This window comes from Musa acuminata, chromosome BXJ3-1 (genome assembly GCF_036884655.1).
Source record: "Musa acuminata AAA Group cultivar baxijiao chromosome BXJ3-1, Cavendish_Baxijiao_AAA, whole genome shotgun sequence".
Taxonomy (NCBI): Eukaryota; Viridiplantae; Streptophyta; class Magnoliopsida; order Zingiberales; family Musaceae; genus Musa; species Musa acuminata.
Window position 1 is genome coordinate 9608484 of NC_088349.1, and position 19674 is coordinate 9628157.

At 41.8% G+C, this 19674-nt stretch overlaps 4 protein-coding genes and 1 non-coding gene across 7 annotated transcripts; 2 read left to right on the plus strand and 3 right to left on the minus strand.

The window, feature by feature from the left end:
* The first annotated feature begins 3090 nt into the window (after positions 1-3090).
* LOC135629150 (GDSL esterase/lipase At4g16230-like) lies at positions 3091-3614 on the plus strand. Its single transcript, XM_065136337.1, has 2 exons — positions 3091-3343; positions 3430-3614. The coding sequence occupies exons 1-2, from the start codon at positions 3091-3093 to the stop codon at positions 3612-3614; spliced, it is 438 nt and encodes a 145-aa protein (XP_064992409.1).
* Positions 3615-5038: 1424 nt separating this feature from the next.
* Positions 5039-5125, plus strand: TRNAM-CAU (transfer RNA methionine (anticodon CAU)). The gene is given in 2 exon segments: positions 5039-5076; positions 5090-5125. It is a non-coding gene; the product is annotated as a tRNA-Met (tRNA).
* A 23-nt stretch (positions 5126-5148) lies between these two features.
* Positions 5149-6614, minus strand: LOC135628168 (putative F-box protein PP2-B12). Its single transcript, XM_065134697.1, has 3 exons — positions 6254-6614; positions 5852-5970; positions 5149-5668 (listed from the first exon to the last, which is right to left on the minus strand). Exons 1-3 carry the CDS (start codon positions 6563-6565, stop codon positions 5203-5205), a joined length of 897 nt encoding a protein of 298 aa, XP_064990769.1. The 5' UTR covers positions 6566-6614; the 3' UTR covers positions 5149-5202.
* A 729-nt stretch (positions 6615-7343) lies between these two features.
* On the minus strand, positions 7344-11246 carry LOC135628167 (uncharacterized). Of its 3 annotated transcripts, XM_065134695.1 has the most exons (3): positions 8617-11246; positions 7956-8485; positions 7345-7868 (listed from the first exon to the last, which is right to left on the minus strand). In XM_065134695.1, the coding sequence occupies exon 1, from the start codon at positions 11031-11033 to the stop codon at positions 9789-9791; it is 1245 nt and encodes a 414-aa protein (XP_064990767.1). In that variant the 5' UTR covers positions 11034-11246; the 3' UTR covers positions 7345-7868; positions 7956-8485; positions 8617-9788. The 3 variants fall into 3 exon arrangements, with proteins under 3 accessions (XP_064990768.1, XP_064990767.1, XP_064990766.1); XM_065134696.1 differs by having other exon boundaries at positions 7344-7868; positions 7970-11246; XM_065134694.1 differs by having other exon boundaries at positions 7956-11246.
* LOC135629151 (pentatricopeptide repeat-containing protein At2g21090-like) lies at positions 7781-9184 on the minus strand. The gene is made up of 5 exons (XM_065136338.1): positions 8805-9184; positions 8456-8743; positions 8258-8363; positions 7970-8046; positions 7781-7868 (listed from the first exon to the last, which is right to left on the minus strand). The coding sequence occupies exons 1-5, from the start codon at positions 9182-9184 to the stop codon at positions 7781-7783; spliced, it is 939 nt and encodes a 312-aa protein (XP_064992410.1).
* Positions 11247-19674: the final 8428 nt, after the last annotated feature.

Consider the following 19674-nt stretch of genomic DNA (forward strand, 5'->3'; position numbering starts at 1 on the left):
AAAAAAAGTCTCTTGTATTAGGTTTAACATATTTTTTTATAACTTAAAGGATGAGAAAAGAGTTTGTGATGTTTTTATAGCTTAGAGGATAAAAAGGAAGCTTGTAATAGAAAAAAAGCTTTTATTTCCTTGTTTTGAATACATGGGTCTGACAAGAATGTTTCGAATCTTTGTCCGAGTATGCATATGGTTGGAGGGTGACATGGGTCTGACAAGAAGTGTCAGTTGATAGTAGATTATATATATATATATATATATATATATATATATATATATATATATATATATATATATATATATATATATATATATATATATATATAGTGAAAGTAATATATTTAAAATTTTTATAATTGGGTTTAGGATAAATTGAGATCGATAAGTATGTATCACAATTGGGTTCTAATATATAAATAGTTAGTCCATTTGGTTTGGGATAGATTAAGTACCTTATTATTACCATTCCATTTTTCAGATACACAAGTAAATATTTTAAGGTCCACAATTATTATCAAGGGTTGAAGGTTCCAAGACTCATTCGGACACCGTGCATTGTAGAAAAAATGTGTTTTTATAATATTTTTTAACTACAAATATGTTTTGTCACAGATGACTAAAATAAACTATAATTAGAATTTATGCATACATTATAAGAATTCATGAGGATTTATTATTGTGATGGTGACTTTAGTTAGATGATAACATGTATATCGAAGTTATTTTGTATTTTCACATTATCACCCATGTAAGCTTATGTGCTATATAAGCAAATGACGTCACTAATGTGCTATATAGAATGAGGAAACGAAAGACTAGGAAATATTTTTCTCTGCTATCTTCTATCTTCGATCTCATGCAATCAACGAGGATTTTTATCTTTTCATTTCATGTCATTTTTCTTCTGGATTATTTTGAGTTCCATATTTTGCCGATGACTCTTTTTTTGGGTTGACTATAAGAATTTTGTTTTAATTTGAAGCATAATTTTAGAATATTATACTTCTTAAGTTGTGCATAGGTATGTAATATCGTACAATACGTATGATATCTATCGAAAATTTATTAGCATGCGGATAAACAAGGCCAACATTATCTCATACTAAGCATCCAATATGTAATAAATTAGTTGATAGGCAAACAATGGATATGATATTACCATGTATCAACACGTAGTTGACAAATCGATGTCAGCCATCTCAGTACCCTGGAACCCCCCGGGTGGCACAAGGCTGGATGGGGCTTTCGTATAGCAGGGACGGTGCTGTCTCTCGCTTTGCTCGCTGTCCACCGCTTGTTGTTCGCTCGTGCAGCCAAAAATGGCCTGTTTTTTGGCTGTTCTTGCGTGGCGCGGCAACCGTCATTAGCGGAGCAAAATGTCAGCCATCCAACGTTGATCACATGTGATTGACCAATAATGATCATGTTAATATTATATGTCAGTATATGGTCGACAAACCAATTATCCAAACCTCATGATTGATGCAGTCATTTAACATGATCGTCGGACATCATGCCATATCTCCGCTTGAAACGTGGCGTATCCCCTTTTTGTTATTGACAATCTTAGGCATAACTATCTCTAGAGTCATCCATAAAAAGGACCCCTCTATATGCTCTAACATAATGCCATTCTCAATAATAGCTGACTAATTCGACTAAATCGAATCCAAAATTAATTTGACAATCGAAATCATATTTATTGAAAATGTCTCTTACCTAATTTTAAATGTTTGATGTTATGCATACAGTGATTTAGTCCGCGAGTAACTTAAAATGAACTTTGATAGGATCTCAATCATATCCTAACTCGCTTGGATAACCTTTAACATTAGTATAAGTCATTACTAGTTATTTATTTATTTATTTATTTTAAGCATCGATATATATGGACATATTGATCCTGGAAACACTAATACCAATCGAAGCTTGATTGGTACACAAAATTATAAAATTCCCTTAAAAATAATGTCACAAACTTCATGATTTTCTAGGTCCATTTGTAGAATCAATTTTTTAGTAATCCTAATACCTCAATAGAAATGCCTTCTCATTCACTCCTATGATCCATTATTCTATAATATATATATACATATACACACATACATACATGCATATATATATATATATATATATATATATATATATATATATATATATATATATATATATATATATATATATATATATATATATAATACCAACGACATCAATGTTTTGTGCATGGTGGACTCATGGATGTGATAAAACCATGGACATTAAAATCATGGATGAAGCACATTAATGACACCATGTGTATCATTTAATATCATAGGATGAGAAGTCTCGTCTCCCTACACCCTTCTTTTGTCGTACGACTTTACCCAGCATTTAAGACGACACATTGCAGGGTTCGGTAGCCGTTGGCTTTTGAGGCTTAATGAACTCCGCCTTTTGGCTCCAGCAATTTAATGATCTTTTCTTCGTGACCAATAAATGTGTCCGAAGTTATTGAGAGAAACAAACAAATAGAACACAACTGTAACTTAATCATACATTTCTTAAAATTCCATCTGTTTTATTAAACGTTTTCAGATTAACGTAAATAAATAGATCTTTTCTTCGTGTCAAAAAACTGATATTTTCGGCCTTTTTAATATTTATTAAAAGTTTCTGCTGCCACCACTGTTCCTCCTGTAACGAGTCACGCTACGTAGCCATTACCTTTCAAAGCAAGCAGCACAAGCAATTGACGACAGCAAACATCTCTCTCTCTCTCTCTCTCTCTCTCTCTCTCTGCTCTGCTCACTCCATCTCACTGGTTCGTGTTGTCTGCAATCATGGGTAGGTGATGAATCCGCGGATATTCAATGCCAATCTCCTCTTCGCACCACTATAAGAAGGCCTGCTTGCCGGTATCCATTCCCCCGTTCCAATAGTTCCATTCTCTTGCCTCTGTTTTCCTTCTTGTGCTTTCTTCTTTGAACATTGAGTTCTACCTCGGATCTCAAGTTGTTGTTGCCTTTAGCTTCTGTTAGATTATACTCTGCTCAACATTTGATCCGGCGGTCTGCGTAACTGTTCCATCTACTTTGTTGCTTACCCAATCTCACCATGGCCTTTCTTGCTTACCACCCTGACAAACTTGAGTTTCTTCTCGTGATGCTGTGCTGCTTCCTGTCAACGACATGCTCTGTGAGGGTTCCACCAGCCAACTTCGTCTTCGGGGACTCACTGGTCGATGTTGGAAACAATAACTACATCACCACCTTCTCCAAGGCCAATTACGTACCCAATGGCATTGACTTCCCAGGCCATGAACCCACCGGCCGCTACACCAATGGCCGAACGATCGTTGACATTCTAGGCAACTCCCACTGTGTTCTCTGATTCCTTATCCTGCAATTAATGTCTTGCGTACTGGACTTACCAATTCCTGCTTTAAGCTTTCAGGTCAAGCTCTTGGTCTCATGGAGTTCACTCCTCCTTTTCTTGCTCCAAGCACCGCTGGTGATGTGGTGCTCAAGGGCGTGAACTATGCCTCTGGAGGAGCAGGAATCCTCAACAAGACGGGGTATCTCTTTGTAAGCATGCAAAGCTTATCGGTTGATCTCTGGTTTCCGATTAGCACACCGTGAATGGTAGCAGGAACGCTCCATGTTTGTAGGTCGGACGGATCAACTTGGACGCACAAATCGACAATGTCTTTGATTGAAGCACCATCTTATAGGGGTATATTAGGAAGGATATTATTGAAAAAAATAAATTATGATCCTCTCTGTTAATAATATATTATAATAATTCTAATTCATAACATTTATGATAGCATATTATTATAATTCTATCAAAGGACTATGATCTCATCTCCTATATTACAAAATGATTTAAATAAATATTATTAATATTATTAATTTTTTTTAAAAAAAATATATAATTACTATTTTATAATTTTTCATTGTGTATATTAATTTATATACACTTTTAATAAAAATGCAAGTTAATCATTTTTTTTAAAACAATGACAGGGTTTAGACCCACACGTTCTTTGGTCACCGATACCTTCGTCCAACGAAGACGATAGAGATATTGCCGTTTGATTTTGCGATCAGGTGTTCGAACAGGAACGCCTTAACATTAGTCTGTCACTTCCATCGCTCGGTTTTAATTGCTTGTCTGTCCCCAATTCGACCTGCTGAAATCAAAATTTAATGACGACGAGTCTACATAGAGAGAGAATAAAAATTGATCCAGTGTTGCCGAAGCGAAGCTACGAACCTTAAACGAGAAGTAGAGACGCCAGATGAGCTCAATCAATTTGGCACGGGCAACACAGCTAAAAGTATCTGGCATACGATGAACTAGTTGATATGACAGTCATTGTGAATACAATACTAGTAATTGACATTCTTTTGTACAAAGCAATACGTACTTGAGAAAGACGATGAACGGCCATGGAAGTGTATGGGCACACAGATTTAGACCAAAACAAGACGACAGATGATGGGATCGATGGTGGAGGTGCAGACTGCGGGAGTAAGCATGGCGAGTAGTAGGATGATGCATTAGCAGAGAAGACACGAGTAGAGTATCATTTTGTAATGAAATATTAATGTGTGAGAGATGAAGATTAAAATAGGAATATATTATATCTTTATATTGATAGAAATTGAAAGAGTTGAATTCACCCACAACAATCTAAAAACATCAAACGTTTTGATCGAATTGACACTGTCGAGTCTAACTCAGTTTAAAGGGTTTGCTCGTCGGTGAGATCGATGTTGCCTCATGTTCCGTTGAAGGCCAGCATTCATCTGTTCTGTTTAATGCGAACCATTCCGATCACAGTATGCAGTGATTTCGGATTGGTTGGCTCGTGGGGTCGAGTCAAAATCAGGAAGGACTCGTGAGAGTTTAACACCGATTTCCCATCGTTGGCTCCATCGTAGTATCACATTGCTATTTTGCACACGTGGTCTCGCAGAGCCGCCTGCAAATGAAGCGGTCCTTTGGTGTATCTCGGTCCAACCCAAACAATCTTGTCCGACCCACATCTGGATCACAAGGGGTGGTGGCGCAGTTGGTTAACGCGTAGGTCTCATAGCTTCTTTGAGGAATCCTGAGGTCGAGAGTTCGAGCCTCTCTCACCCCAAATCCTTTTTTAATTGGAAAACATTTGTGACAAATTATTTAGGATTATTCTTTGGAAGACGATACAATTACGTAAGGCTATATGGCCAAAGTTTTAGGCCTTATCTCGATGCCCTCGACGATGAGACCCTTCTTCCAATGCCCTCCTTTCACTTCCATCCAACTCATCACCACCTCCTCGTCCTCCTCGTCCTCCCCGTCCTCATTGTAGAACTCGCCCATCTCCGCCTCCATCCACCCGTCCTCCCTTACCCGCCCACCGAGTTCCTCCTCTTCCACTTCGGGAGCTCCTCCTCGAAAGTTCACCATCATCAAAGCGTGCCTATCCGTGCCACGGGGCTGCAAGCGGATCGCTCTGGTGGATGATTGCGCTCCAACCGTGACGGATGTTTCGTGGGGTGGATGGCCGAGACCACGCGACGAATCAGCTAGTTTGAAGATAAGATAGGCAGCGTAAGTTGTTCTCGGGGAGAGCATTTTACTCTGGATCCTCCCACGAATCTCCAACCAGCATACGGCCACCAGTTGGGCGACCTCTGAGAACCTTGCACACAGGAAATCAAAAACACAACCACAAGAACCATTTCTTTAAGGTTGTATAGTTTGGAACGCGCTAAAACACAATTCAAAGCATGTAATATTATGTAATAGTATCGCATATGCTTCATTTCTCAACACAACCGCTGTATATTCATGAGGAGGAGGAGGAAGGAGGAGAAGTAGATACCTGGAATCGGGCAGGGAAACCCACTTCCAGTATTGGGGGGTGTCTCCCCATATGATGGACAGCGCAGAGGCGGAGAGCATGTAGCACTTGACCCCACTGGACCTCTCCAACCAGAAACTCTGCAAAACCAACACAAACATTAACGATCATCGACTACATACGGAATCCCTAAATGCGGTCTACTCGACGGAGGATGATCGGTTCGGTGACGCGAAATCTGCAAGATCACGGTTGTCCTTTCATCTTGGATAAATTCCACAGAATTACGAATTCATCAATTAAGGAAGAAAACAGGGGTAAAACCACTAATCGCACAAATACAACCCTAAAGAGAAACAACATATCATCGAGATAGAGAAGTGGAAATAGATCGGTCGATTCGAGGGGGAAGGAGGGTGGTACCATCTTGCCACCATCGATGAGGACGGAATCGCAGAGGAGGAAGAAGAGGTCGCGCTTGGAGGAGTACTCCACGGGGTGGACGGCGCGGGAGAGGATGGAGTGGCAATCGGAGGGCAGGAAGCGTTCCCAGACGGTGTCGGAGGCGGCGGCGGAGCGAAAGGCAGAGGAGACGGCGGAGGAGTGGCAGGCGTCCCGGGGGGACGTGAGGGAGATGGCTTGGGCGATGCATCCCTCGGGAAGCCTCTCGATACCCGAGTCTGCCATCCGAGATAGATCGGTCGATCGCGATGAATCTGGCATTCCTCTCTGCATGATGCGTAAAAAGTGAGTTAAAAGGAAAGAGAACCGGTTCCGTCTATATATATATGTTTCCAAACGCTAGACGGAAGACGGTGGGCTAAGTTGCTTAGCATCGAAGAATAAAAAGAAAGCGTGGGGGCACGGAGACAATATGAACGCGTCAACAGGTAATTCAGACAAGAAAGACACGTTGAGGCAACAACTAAAACAAAAGGTATACTCTCACGGAAAGCCAAAAGAAAAACAATATATCAACGTTTACCTATTATAAAAAATACTAGGGTGAATTTTTTTAGATTTTCTCATAAAAATACTTCTAATTTTAAATATTTTATTTTTTTAATATCTTAAATATTTTTTGTCATCGCCAATGTCTCTTTTCTCTTTTTATCATGATAAGACCTTTCGTAAAAAGAAAGAAGATGATCATGATAGGATGAAAATATTAAAACTCACAAAAGTAGAATAGCTTCCAAACAAGTGACATCGTGGAGGAGGTCATGGCAATATAGAGCTTTTGGGATATTATTGAAAAAATTAAATTAATTGAGAAGACTAAAAAATAGATACTTTTTAGAAAAAAAATATATAATTTTTTTTAGGGAGATTAACCAAAATACAATATCTTCTCTTAAGGTTTTTCATGATTTTATGCTTTTTAATAGGTAAAGTGATAAATACCTCTTTTTCTCATTTAGAAAAGTCATCATAACACGAGAAAGCCATCCAAGATTGGACTATTAACCTTTGGGCTTTCTGCTTCCTTTAGCGAGGTAGAACGGTGGTCAACTCTCTAGGCAGGGTCAACTCTTTGTAGAACTTAAAGCAGTATAGGAAGAAACCAGAGTCATACAACTGAATCAGAGTCTGGAAACATAAACTGCACTCAAGCAACTGAGATCTCTTGTAATGGATACGCACGACCAACATAAGAAAATGTACCATCAAATTCACATCTATGTAGGCACAGAAGGTAATATGATGACCAACAACGAGTGAAATGACAGACCACAATCTCACAATATCGGCATCCGTTGTAATTGCTTGGACACAGCACCTCATTGGTGTTTAACCCACAGCAACTCAGATAAAATACCAATGACCTCAAACCTTCAACATAGAGTCCTTCACCATTCAGTACATAGATATCTTTCAGTTAAGTGGCAAAAATTTACCTTGGTTTAAAGTTTTATGATATAAAGCACATACATAGAATTGCATCATCGTCTACATCCAAAGTACCAGCTGCAACTTGGATTTGGCTCGGTCCAGGCTCCCCATCAACACCTTGCTTCCTCCACGCCTCTCCGATAACCTGCATAAATGTTGGACAGAGCAATGTATAAGACAGTACATTCTTCTTCTCCATCCTATCAAAGACTCTTCGTGCATAGTATGTCACCTGACTTGGCATACATGTCAACTAGAGTTGTTTCTATGACCACAGAATTGTGACCATCTTGAATTCCTGTCCTCAGAGCTTGAGCATGGATCTGCTTGCCAGTGAAAAACGCTGAACCAATCCATCTTCACGGTACAAACTCGCCAGCAAACTCAACCCCTCTTGCGGCAATTCTTGCTGGACATAGTCGGTCATGCCATCGAAGAACCAACGAACTTCTTCTAGTCCATTACAAATGTACCCAATGATCATCGAGTTACAGCAAGCAACATGCCTTTCACGTAAAACCGTCAAGCACAGACCGAGCTTCCATGACAGCTCCAAAGAACAGCATTATCACCGGTACATAAAGAGCCATACTCACCGGTGCCCAGTGCAACGATATGACCATGGACCTGCTTCCCAACTCTGTGCAACCCGAGATGAGCAGACACAGTTGAAATGGAAACCAGGACACTGCTGTCCATAGCAATCATATCCACAAGATCTCCAAGGCACACCGAACAACCAACTCAGGAGCATCAGAATACCTGCCATTGGCAACATAACCTTTAATCATCATGAGTTCAGAACTCGAGCAAGAAATTTCTCTCCCCTCCATAGCTCTCTGCGCGCTCTCAACGTCCCCACACCTAAAGAACATGTTCGCCAAGGCACTCACCACCGCTCGGTCTGTCTCGAATCCTGCCCTCGCAGCATAGCCATGAATCTGAGCACCAGTCCACAGATCACTAATCCCCCAGCATGCGGTCAGGCCGCTCGCCACCGTGTACTCAATCAGCGCCCAACTGGAATTCGGAGCATCTCATAAGTCGAAACAGCTCCAGCTCCAGCGCCGAGACGCCCGACCCGGCGTTCGCGTAGCCGGAGATCATAGCATTCCAAGAGACAATGTTTCTGTGAGGCATTGCGTCGAACATCCTACGGGACGAATGCACGTCGCCGCATTTGGTGCAGGAGTCGAGGATGACCGTGGCGACGACGACGTCGACATAGAGGCCACAGACAACGGCGACGGCGTGGAGGCCGCCGACGAGGTGGTGGTCGTCGGCGGAGGCAGCAGCGCGGGCGGCGGAGGAAAGGGCAAAGGGGTCAACGACAGGGATTCGGGTGCCGCGTCGCGGGGCCGTTGAACGAAGGCCGGCGTACGCCCGGAGAGAGATGGGGTCGGTGGCGGTTAGAGTGCGCCGTTCGAACCTGAGCTTGAGTAGCCGCGTGTAGGAACTCATTCAAGTTTGTCGAGGTCACATGGTCTCCTCTCATTCATGTTCATCCATCGTCCGTTCCTACTTTGGTCCTCTTTTCTTTCTACCGTTACATTTGGACTCCAGACCAAATGGACACGTAGAGAAGGACTTGGCAGGGACAGTTTCTTCGACGCGAAGGTGAGGAAAAGGTTGGGGAACAGAATATGCTGGCCATGATATGAAACCGAATACCGACCGTACAATCCTTGCACTACACTTCCACAAGTAAATATCCAAATATCATTATCGTGAGCCTTAAAAGCACTCACGCCCGCAGCCGACACATAAATATCCCATAGTCTCACTCACACACTTACTCGTCTGCCTACTGACTAATAAAAATCTCCATATTTACATACGTTCTAAAGCCCAGAGGGGTCGGGTCCCAAAATAATAAAAAAAATAAAAAGAAAACCAACTCACCAGCAATAACACTTGTCGAAAAACAAATATACAGATAAGAAAGAAAAAAAAAGAAGGGGAAAAGAAGAGAAAGGAATGAACAGAACAAAGAAGAGGAATAAAGACTATGTTTATTTGTTTTTTCTTCGGAATCGATCGAGATATCTCTGACGCCTTCGTAGCTCTAACGGCCGCATCGGCGGGATCGAGGGCTCGTGACCGTCTGATACGTCGGTGCGACGCTCGGGTCGTAAACCACCCGCTCCGTTCTATCGTACGCCACCTGCCCCGCTGTTGCTGCTGCGTATGCCTCCAGCCGCGTCATCAGCTTGCCACAGCTTCCCACCAGCTTCGTCGATACCAGACCGGGAGCCGCCGCCTCGCAGAAGGCCTTCGCCGGCACCACTCTTGGCGCTGCAGTGTAGATCGCTGGGTAGCCGGCCGGTGACGCCTGAATTAGGTACACGGTCTGATCGCCGTCGGGAGCCGACAAGGCGTACCTTCCGACCGATGCACCTCCGCGCTGCTCCAGCCAGTACACTGCAGTCGAGGGTGGCGGCGCAGCGATGACCTCCGGTGCTCTTACCCTAGGTAGGTTCTCCTCGCTGCTGTTGCACGGGACCACCGGCAGAGGCTTATCCGCCATCTTTGGCTTATCAAGATCCGGACTCTGTCGCTGGATCTCCCCCGCAGAGACCACGGCGGGAGAAGCGGCGACCGAATCAGCACCTCCCGCGATTGGTTTTCCGCTCTCATCCTTGACCAGATCGAGCTTCGTTGGCGTCTCGAGGGGAAGATTCTCCAGCACCGACGACAGGGACCGAGGATCTGCGGTGACCTTACCCGCTGCGGTAGTGAGGTAGTCATGGTCGAGGCCGAAAAGGAAGTCGGGGCTCTGCGAGGCATCCAGCGTGGTGGGCGGCGCAGGCGGCGGGGAGGGTGGGGCTGGCACGGCGTTGAGGGCATCGAGGAACGACTGACGTTCCGAGCGGGCGGCGTCGAGGAGGGCCGCCGAGGGGCGCGGGGGAGGGGGACCGACGGGGAAGAGAAAGAGGCGGAGACGGGGCGAGGGCTTGGTGGAGGAGGTGCGATGGAGGAGGTCGTACTCGGCCATCAAGTGGTCGAGGTCGTCGTCGTCGGTGACGGAGACGAGGGCGTCGAGATCCTCACCGGGGAGCTGGTACTTCAGGCAGAGTGGGCTCACGAAGGCGGTGATGGAGGCAAGTTTGGAGAGAAGAGCAGGGAAGCGGGCGGAGCGGTCAAGGGAGAGGATCTTGGTTTCTCCGCCGACGTAGGAAAGCCTCCTGTTGTCGTAGCGACGGGGCTGGATTCGACCACCGTAGCTGACCATGAGCCTGACGCGGCAAGGAGAGGTGGCTTGAGGCGGAGGCGGTGGCGCGTTGTTGAGATGAACGGGGGGCGAGTCCATCCTCTATCTATTCTATTTCTGCGGTTTTCTATTTTGAGCCGCCTCCTTCTCTTTTCTATCGAATCCATCTCTTGGTAAACAGGCTGACGCGAAGGGGAACCGCTTCATGATATTCCAATTTATGTTGGCGCGGTGATGAGACTGAGGGATAGCGAAATCGTTGCGAACGGAAGATTCGAGAGAGAGAGAGAGAGAGACAGAGAGATACAGGCGTGTCGCAGGGTGAGGACCTAATAGGTGTAGTGTCAGTGACGGCGGGAGCGGAGCTCGCCTCTCTCGCGCCTTGTGTGATACAGCTCAGCCAGCGAGCGGGCTTTTTTCTCCCAGTGACACGTGTGCTCCGACCCCACCCCTACCCCCACCAACACACAAGGGAAAGGACCTATATGACTCGGTGTTACGTAGATCTCCTCTTCTCGTCGGTGGATTAGATAAATGGTGGGTCCGAAGTATTCTTTTTGCTACGTAGGGCCAGGAGATTTGGCGGGACACAACAAACTCTCTTTCTTATCTTTTGTTCTTCAAATTCTTTTCCTCTAATTATTTATTGTTTTGATTTATTTAAGTTACGATACGGTAAGTGGTGGAAAACTCCTCCTAAATATCAAGAAGTGGGAGTAAATATTAAACTTGGTAAGATGGAAAACATACGTGCGACGTGTTCGTGGGTGGTGAATGCGACAAAAAGCGATAGAGGAGAGGTGTGTTCGTTACCACAGTTAATGCCACCCAGCGGAGTGGTTGAATCAGGTGGTTGGAAAGAGGCACCACGGCATATGTGATACAGTATATCGGCACATGACATGTCCTAACTCTGTACCGGTTGGTCAATTTTCTAATATGGTAATTTCGTTCTTCCCACCGATACGGTGGGTCGCAAGGAAGGACGAGGATGTACTGCCCCCGGGCGTGACTTGGACTGTGTCAGGAAGGACCAAGTAGACCATACGACATGACAAATAAATCGATGTGAAATAGGGAAAAGCTGACGAAGAATCCAAAGACGGATTCCATGCGTGGCAAAGGCAGCCGACGGACGGAGGAACGGTTTGTAATTTGTTATTGGATTTTGTTAATGAATAATTGTTTTTTACTCGAATCGTTTATTATAACTCAATGACTATATCGTTTCTAATACTAGTTATTATGATTCGACCTGATGAGATAATTAATTCATCGAACTTAAATTATTGACGCAAAATATTCAACGTAAATTACGGATATAGTATAATCTATATCCGTCAAAATAATTTTATATCCAATTTAACAATGACTAAATGAAAACGTTTGAGAAGGTATGAGATCTCGTACGGTATGTAATATCATCTGTCCGGTAAGGAATACTAGGCATCATCTCCTTCTCCCGTGCTGGTATCATGATGGAGGGATGCCGAACAGCTAAGTCCACACGAGGCAACTGTAATGGCGAACAGCCAGCGAGTCCACATGAGGCAACCGTAAAGGAGCGAGGAACGAGGAGCGAGATGAGCTGCCGGTCGACCCTGGAACGAGCTCCGAAGAAGCAGCTCATACTGCTGACACAGGAAAGCAGAGAGTTGGGGGTCTTCGTACCACGCAGGAGAGATATGTGGCGGCCTTGAACTGTCTGTGTGGGTGGCGCAATGATGTGAATTTGGAATCGGATAGAAGTAACGATTTTTACTACTGTTTCAATGGGTCGGGCCGGCTGCAGTTGCTAGATCTGACCTTGAATCCAGGCTCACCCATGTCAATCCACGGTTTCAGAGAGAGAGAGAGAGAGAGAGAGAGAGAGAGAGAGTAGCGATTTAAGGTGAAGGACGTTTTGGTTCTCCAAATTCTTCGGATAGAGACTTGTCATTTTTATTTCTTTTGGGATACGCCAAAAGAAGAGGAGTTCCACTTTCTTTTGTTCACCTGGGACCATCAGTACCAATCCAAAGTTGACATGCAAAGTCATACGTGACGATTATACGATACTGAATACGTGGTGGATGACCATTATACGATCGATGACACAAACTTACTTCACCTCGATCCATATTCAATCATTCCAAGGAAAGGTGCTGAATCGATCCGATACAAGAATTATTACCAAATCATATAGCCAGAGTCACACTGACAGCTGCTGCCTTCCTTGGATCCCTTCTTCAACAAGACAAGAGAGAGCAACCCAACAGTGGCCAGCTAAAAGTTAGAGTGCTTATGACACCTCCGATCCGTGGACCTGTTGCCTGGCTCAGAATACTGTCCGAGCAAACATGGAAGATATGGCACTGCAAGCCATACCAGCATCAGGAACCAGCTTTTGTTAGCATTTGCCTCTGCAAGCCATGTTCCTGTGTCCTCGTGACGAGCAGTTAAAAAGGAGTATTTTGATGACTCTACTCGTGAATATTCACGTAGATAATAGGCTACATGGAAACATATGATCACATATTACTGCAAAAGATACCGATTTGTTTAACAAAAATCTACAAATCACAGGAAAAAAGAAAACTTAGTTAGTAATGAATCTTACATAGTTATGTAATATATGCAGAAGAAAACCATAAAAGCTTCGTTGAACATAGCAAGAAAGAAGCTGTGTCGATCATAGATATATATACATTTTGCTTGAAGTAAAAAAGTAGAGATCGCTTCATACACACACACACACACACACACAAAATCCTCGGTCTTGATCGCCATAATACAAGTGATGGAAAGAGCAACATTGACAATTACAATCATAATAGACAAACGACTGCATTAACAGAGGAGCAAAAGCTGCTAACTGTGAAAGTGATGGTGGACGCCGGTGATGGCGATCGCGGAAGCTACCTGTTAGAGACTGGGTTTGGGCCGCTGGGGACTTCGTGCTTGCTTGCTTCGAACTCAGAAGTCGAGTTGTGGCTATTTGGACGTCGCTTCATGGATCGAGACGAGGAAGGTGACAGAAGTCGCCTACTGCTACTGCTGCTCCTGCTGCTGCTACTACTGGTGAACGAGACATTAATGTTGATCTTGAGCTGAATCTGTGGTTGAAGCAAGGAAAGGAGGAGGAGGAGGCAGAAGAGGCAGCAACAGAGGAATGCATTTGATCTGAGACGGCTTTGATCTCTTGCCATGCAGGTTTCAGCGTCAAGACCCGAGCTACACCCCCCAGATTGCCCAAAACAGATCAAAATCCATGTGCCAGTTTAAGTAATAAGAAGGGAGAGGGCTTCTGCAGATGAGAAGATCAAGAAAGAAAAAAAGGCACTTGGAGAAAAGAATCCAGGCGTAGATGAGGTGAAAAGGGCAAAGACTACTTGAAGTTGAATGCAAAATTATATGCTTACCCCTTTCAGGTCACTTTTGCGTGGATTGGATTGTTAAAGAGACACTGAATGAGATGGCATGTGCTCCAATGAGTATGGCAGTGGCGGAGGGCTCGAGTCTAAAGAGCAAACTCTAAAGACCTCTCCTTTCACCACCATGTAATCGACTGAGATCACATTTGCCATCAACCTAAATGATTCCATGTGTAGATTGGTGAAAGATTTGTCTGGCTGCATTGCATAGTCAAGAAATGCAGGAGAGAGTACATAAAGGTAAGATAACAAAGTTAGTACTTGGTAGTTTAAATTTACGTTTTTATTATTGAAATATTAAATCAAATTTCGTGATTAGATAATATTTTGATTTAGAAGCTTTTTTAGATGACTCATATGATGCGTTAGATATATAACTATGAGAAGAAATAAGGTAGAACCAAAAAAAGACTCGAGTTTTGATAGTTAATATGGGTTTTTAGTTTGGAAGTATCTCCTCCTCTATTGTCACTTCTCTATGAGTTCTTGATGCCTACCATCCATCGTAATGATTTCAAATGAAATAAACATGCACTCAGCACTACCATTGTTAATATGATGATCTTTAATCTTGAAGAGTAAGTTTAGAGAATATGAATACGAGCAACAACGACAAAAGAACCAGATTGGATCCAGCCTACCAAAAGCTGGAATAGCAGCTATAAGTAGCTTGTTGTAATTACTAGATTGAAAACAATCGATGTCACTATTGGGGTGTGCAAAAGGTCACCGACGCAGTAGGGTACTGCTACTGTGCACGGATTGAAACAAGTCTCCATGTTTCGTAAGTGTATCCACATAAACTACAAGAAACTCAGAAGCAATCGAATTGAATTGCATGTAGTAAATAGACTATGAGGGCATTGTAATGGCATTTCCTTTTGTTTTAGACTCTCTACAAGAGAGAGAGAGAGAGAGAAAGAAAATGGTGAGCTAGCTTTTCACAAAGGCACAAGAAAAGCAGGAGGCATCTTATTCTTAAGCGTTGTTCTCTTGCAGCGTGTGGTTGCAGACGCTGTCGTCGAAATGGGATGCATGTGGCCCTAACACCAACCTTGCCTTATTTCCTGTGTAGAAGAAGCAGCAGATCTTAATTACCACACAAGATGGAGCAGTGTCGAGTCAGAGGAGGTTCAGCTATCGCAGCTTTGGCAGAAGAGGAACGGAAAGGAGAAACTAATGGCTCGCGTAGTACCATTTACAGGCTGGTTTGGTGCCCCCAGTATCTATCCCGTGGGACTGCTAAGAAGAAGAAGAATGGTTCGATCAATTTGGTGCTTTGGGCTTTTCTAACTCGATGGATAGCTCGTGTTTGTTTTGCATCATACTGAGGAGAAATTAAGAGGGTAAAAACATGTAACGTTTACTCCTTTACTGGAATTGGGAGCATCAAACATAACCCTCAACATCTCTCCAACTTGTCATCCCAACCATGTTGAACTTTTAGTAGCACCAACGCTGTTTAAGGTGGAAACATATACCAATGCTCGATCGATAGCGGAGTCACATCTTCCCCATCCATCCTTCCTTCAAATCCTCCCCATCTAATCCCGTTCTTCGGGCTGCAAGCTTTTACCCTCTAGACAAAGTTATATACGTACATTCCTTTCGGCATTCCCCAAAAACTTATTCGAGATGTTGATACTTCCCAAGTCATATCTTGGAACCTTTAATTTATTCTCTTAGCCCATCGAAAGTGTGATGTGCCCAGAGATCATGGTCAAAGTAGAAGACACGGATCGCAGTAACTTTTCAGAAAAAAAGGTGATGTGGGAGGGATCGTCTCTACGATTAGATTGCAGCTGATAACCAACTTTTGTAGCTTCCTTCGGTCTAGTTTATTTCTTACATGCAGCTCGATCGAAGAAGGAATCACGGGTGGGGGAACAAAGCCAAGGGGATTGGGCTCGCCTACACAATACAGGATTCTTGGTGGTGCATCGTAGCAGGTCAAAGCATAAGCAGTGATGCATAACACTGTTGGGAACGCTAGCTGTGGCTTTAATATGTTGCACGATGATGATGAAACACTACGTGCTGCAGTGCTGCCCTCCCCCACGCACTCACGCTTTGATCGTCGAATACGAAAAGACTCTTCTCCTTGATTGATGGGGGGAGGCCACTTTCTCGTTGTTAGGCGAAGGGCATGCATGCGTGCATCGTTTTACTTTACTTCGCCCTCTAATGCTCCATATCTTATGCTATATAGGAGAAGGACGGTCCAAATTTATATCATACAAAGTTGAAAGAGGGCGAATCATTCTTGTTCTATAAACCTTGTTTATTGTAGTGTGTTATGCCTTTCCAATCTATCTCTCTCTCTCTCTCTCTCAAATTATTTGGAATAGTCCTAATTAGATTTAATTTTTTTTGAAGGATCAATATTATGTTTAGAATTGAAAATTATATTTGGAAGATAAGTCGTTAATGAAATAAGAATTATACTATGCAACTCAAGATTTTTGAAAGAGATATGAAAGAAGACTTTTTCATCACTTGTATTTGGTTTTTCTCCTATAATGAAAATTTTGAACATAGTTAAGGAGTGCCGAGTATATCTTCCGGCGAGTTTTTTTAGATATTATTTGATTATTGATCTATAGAATTTCTTCCTTTGTTTGCTAATATTATTGCTTGGCAGATGATGATGATTATTACATAAATAAATAATTGTTTTAGTCGATATGTCAACATTGTCACCGAATGAGTTCTATTGTGGGCTGCTGATTTCCCAGTTGGATCTGCCACTGTATATGACAAAACATTAGTACTGTTGCTTGTGTGGCTTTCACCTCTACCGGTTTATATCAGAGCAAAAGTCGGGCTAATTTCCATAGAGCATTTCTTTGTTTCTTCATGCAAACTCGTGGGGGAGGGGATAAGGGCCGACTACCATTCCTTGGGCTGCTGAACCAGTGGATCTTTTTCCTATGTGTTTAGAGTAGATGGAAGACTACAGCAGATGCCATTTATTTTTCTGGCAACTCAAAATCTAATAGCTTATGATTTGAATGAAATTAAAGGGTTCTCATCTAAACAACAAAGTGTTTTAGAATTGAATTTGAAACAAGACTTGAGGCTATTGAAAAGTCGAAATATGAAGAGTAGAGTTATAGGAAGTTTAAATTTGTATTGAAGGTTTTGTCGATGACTGTTGTATCATGGTTGAATGCACTGAGACGATTCGGAAGTACTATGATTTCAATTTCAATGCTAATATAAAATGGGATGTTAATATATGAAATTTTAACATGTGGGTAGCAAAATGCAAACTTGGACTAAGATCAAGTAGCTTTACCTAACATTATACATATATTATATTCACAGATCAAAGTGGTGTTCTACCCGAACACCATTTTGGATAGTGGCGTTCAATCATACGAATTATTTTTGGCGAATGTTCGATCACTCTTTTGTTAGGGTGGCTTATTAATTTAAAGTACTTAGTCTTTGAGCAATATTAATATATACTTTTTTTTTATTTTATGCATCCATGTACAAAGTTACTTTTTCTTTACTCCACACTTTCTTTTTTCTAATTTTTGAAATTATTTATATATTATTATAGTGGATATAATATTACTAACGTATTAGCATCATATATAATATATAGTTGATGATATAATGTGCTATCCAATAATAATTTTATAATGTATGATTGATTAACATGTGTCAAGGTTAGATTTCTATAAATAACATAATTAACTGATAAACAATCTAATATCTATTATGAGTAGTTACAATTAACAAGCATAACCATCTTAAATAGATGGTGTAACGACTCCCAAAAAGGGTTACCCAAGTGCTCAGGCATACTAAAGAAAAACAAACCTATCATATTGGTTTAGCTTATCTAAAACTAATACTGACTTGAGAGTTGGAGGAAAATTATCGAGGTCATCCTCTGACTTAAATTTATAAGGTCGAGTGCCTAGCTTGGCAAGTTTTCCTAGAAAGTGGCCTGAAAAAACAATCAAGTTGAATCTAAGTTAACTTTTAGCTCAAACAAAAAAATTATTGTAATAATTTGGTGCTAAAAAAAAGAGTCAATCATTATGTCTCAAGGAAATATCGTAGGATCACCTTAAGCAAACCGAGAAGATCCGAACACCTAGGATCACCTTGAGCAAACCCAGAAGATCCGAACCCCTCAAACCTCTAATGGAACGACCTTGATAACACCAAATACTCTCGATCCAAATCTCCTATTTTCAATGATCCCTAATCAGTGTTAGATATCGATGTTAGTTAGATAAGTTTGCATACTTATTCTCAACCCTAATCTTTTCCATCAGAAATAGGACAAATAAAATAATGATAGTCAGGGTAGATTACTTCACTAAATAGGTCGAGGTCAAGCCATTAGCACCAATCACAAAATGGCAAGTTGAAGAGTTTGTCTGAAATAGCATAATCTCCTGGTCTGGAGTATCACGAGTACTAATCACGGACCATATAACATAATTTAATAATGCTAAGTTTAAAAAATTCTATGATTCATTCATAATTTACTTAAGGTTCAATTCAATAACTCATCATTACATCAATGGTCAAGATAAAATAACTAATCAAGCCATATTATATGCCCAAAAAAAAGAGAGTCAAAAGCTAAGAGAGCATGTTTTTAAGCATATTGTGGGGACAACAAACTATGCCAAAGGTTTACCTCGTAAATCAAAGTAATACTCCTGATAGAGGTGACATTACTGACTATCCGAACCTAGCACTTTGTCGAGGAAGAATTAGATGTCAGGTTTAGAGTAAATTTAGACTTTATTTATGAAGTCAAAGCCTAAGCACATCTAGAAACTTGGCATACAAAAAGACAATTACTACAATCTTCAACATCAAAGTTTGTCCTTGTTGGATAAAAGAAAAACTAAAGTTGGCGACCTAGCTCGAGCTATAGTCATGCGCATTAGAATGTCGAGAAAGTTTGACTAGCAACCTACTGAGTCTAGACTCTTGACGAATTAGATATTCCTAGGATTTAATACATTTCAAATCTTGAAAAATATTATCCTTAATGTTGTACTCCATATCATAATTACAATAGAGTTTATAACTTTGTACATGATTGCAAAATCTAAAGATGTAATTCTCATAATAAAACTTGTTTGAAAATAAATTTTTATTTATAAAAAATTATTATAAAATAGATCTTTTGACATAAAAAAGAGAAAAAGAAATAACAAACAATAAAAATAAAATAAGGGACAATCAACCTAGTCACTTTTCTAGAATCTCTACAATCTTATCAAGGATCGAACCTATGGGAGGAGGATTAGTCGATGAGGTAGAAGTACCTTATCAGCCTTTAGAGGTGA

Excerpts from the sequence above, each read along its gene's own strand:
- LOC135629151 (XM_065136338.1), bottom strand. The coding sequence starts at position 9,184 with ATGAGTTCCTACACGCGGCTACTCAAGCTCAGGTTCGAACGGCGCACT. Across the intron at positions 8,744-8,804 it reads TCCGGCTACGCGAACGCCGG|TTGGGCGCTGATTGAGTACA; the intron begins GTCGGGCGTCTC and ends TCCGAATTCCAG. Across the intron at positions 8,364-8,455 it reads GCTCCTGAGTTGGTTGTTCG|AGTTGGGAAGCAGGTCCATG; the intron begins GTGTGCCTTGGA and ends CGGGTTGCACAG.
- LOC135628167 (XM_065134696.1), bottom strand. The coding sequence starts at position 11,033 with ATGGACTCGCCCCCCGTTCATCTCAACAACGCGCCACCGCCTCCGCCT.
- LOC135628168 (XM_065134697.1), bottom strand. The coding sequence starts at position 6,565 with ATGCAGAGAGGAATGCCAGATTCATCGCGATCGACCGATCTATCTCGG. Across the intron at positions 5,971-6,253 it reads TCATCGATGGTGGCAAGATG|AGTTTCTGGTTGGAGAGGTC; the intron begins GTACCACCCTCC and ends TTGGTTTTGCAG. Across the intron at positions 5,669-5,851 it reads GTTTCCCTGCCCGATTCCAG|GTTCTCAGAGGTCGCCCAAC; the intron begins GTATCTACTTCT and ends CCTGTGTGCAAG.
- LOC135629150 (XM_065136337.1), top strand. The coding sequence starts at position 3,091 with ATGGCCTTTCTTGCTTACCACCCTGACAAACTTGAGTTTCTTCTCGTG. Across the intron at positions 3,344-3,429 it reads AACGATCGTTGACATTCTAG|GTCAAGCTCTTGGTCTCATG; the intron begins GCAACTCCCACT and ends TTAAGCTTTCAG.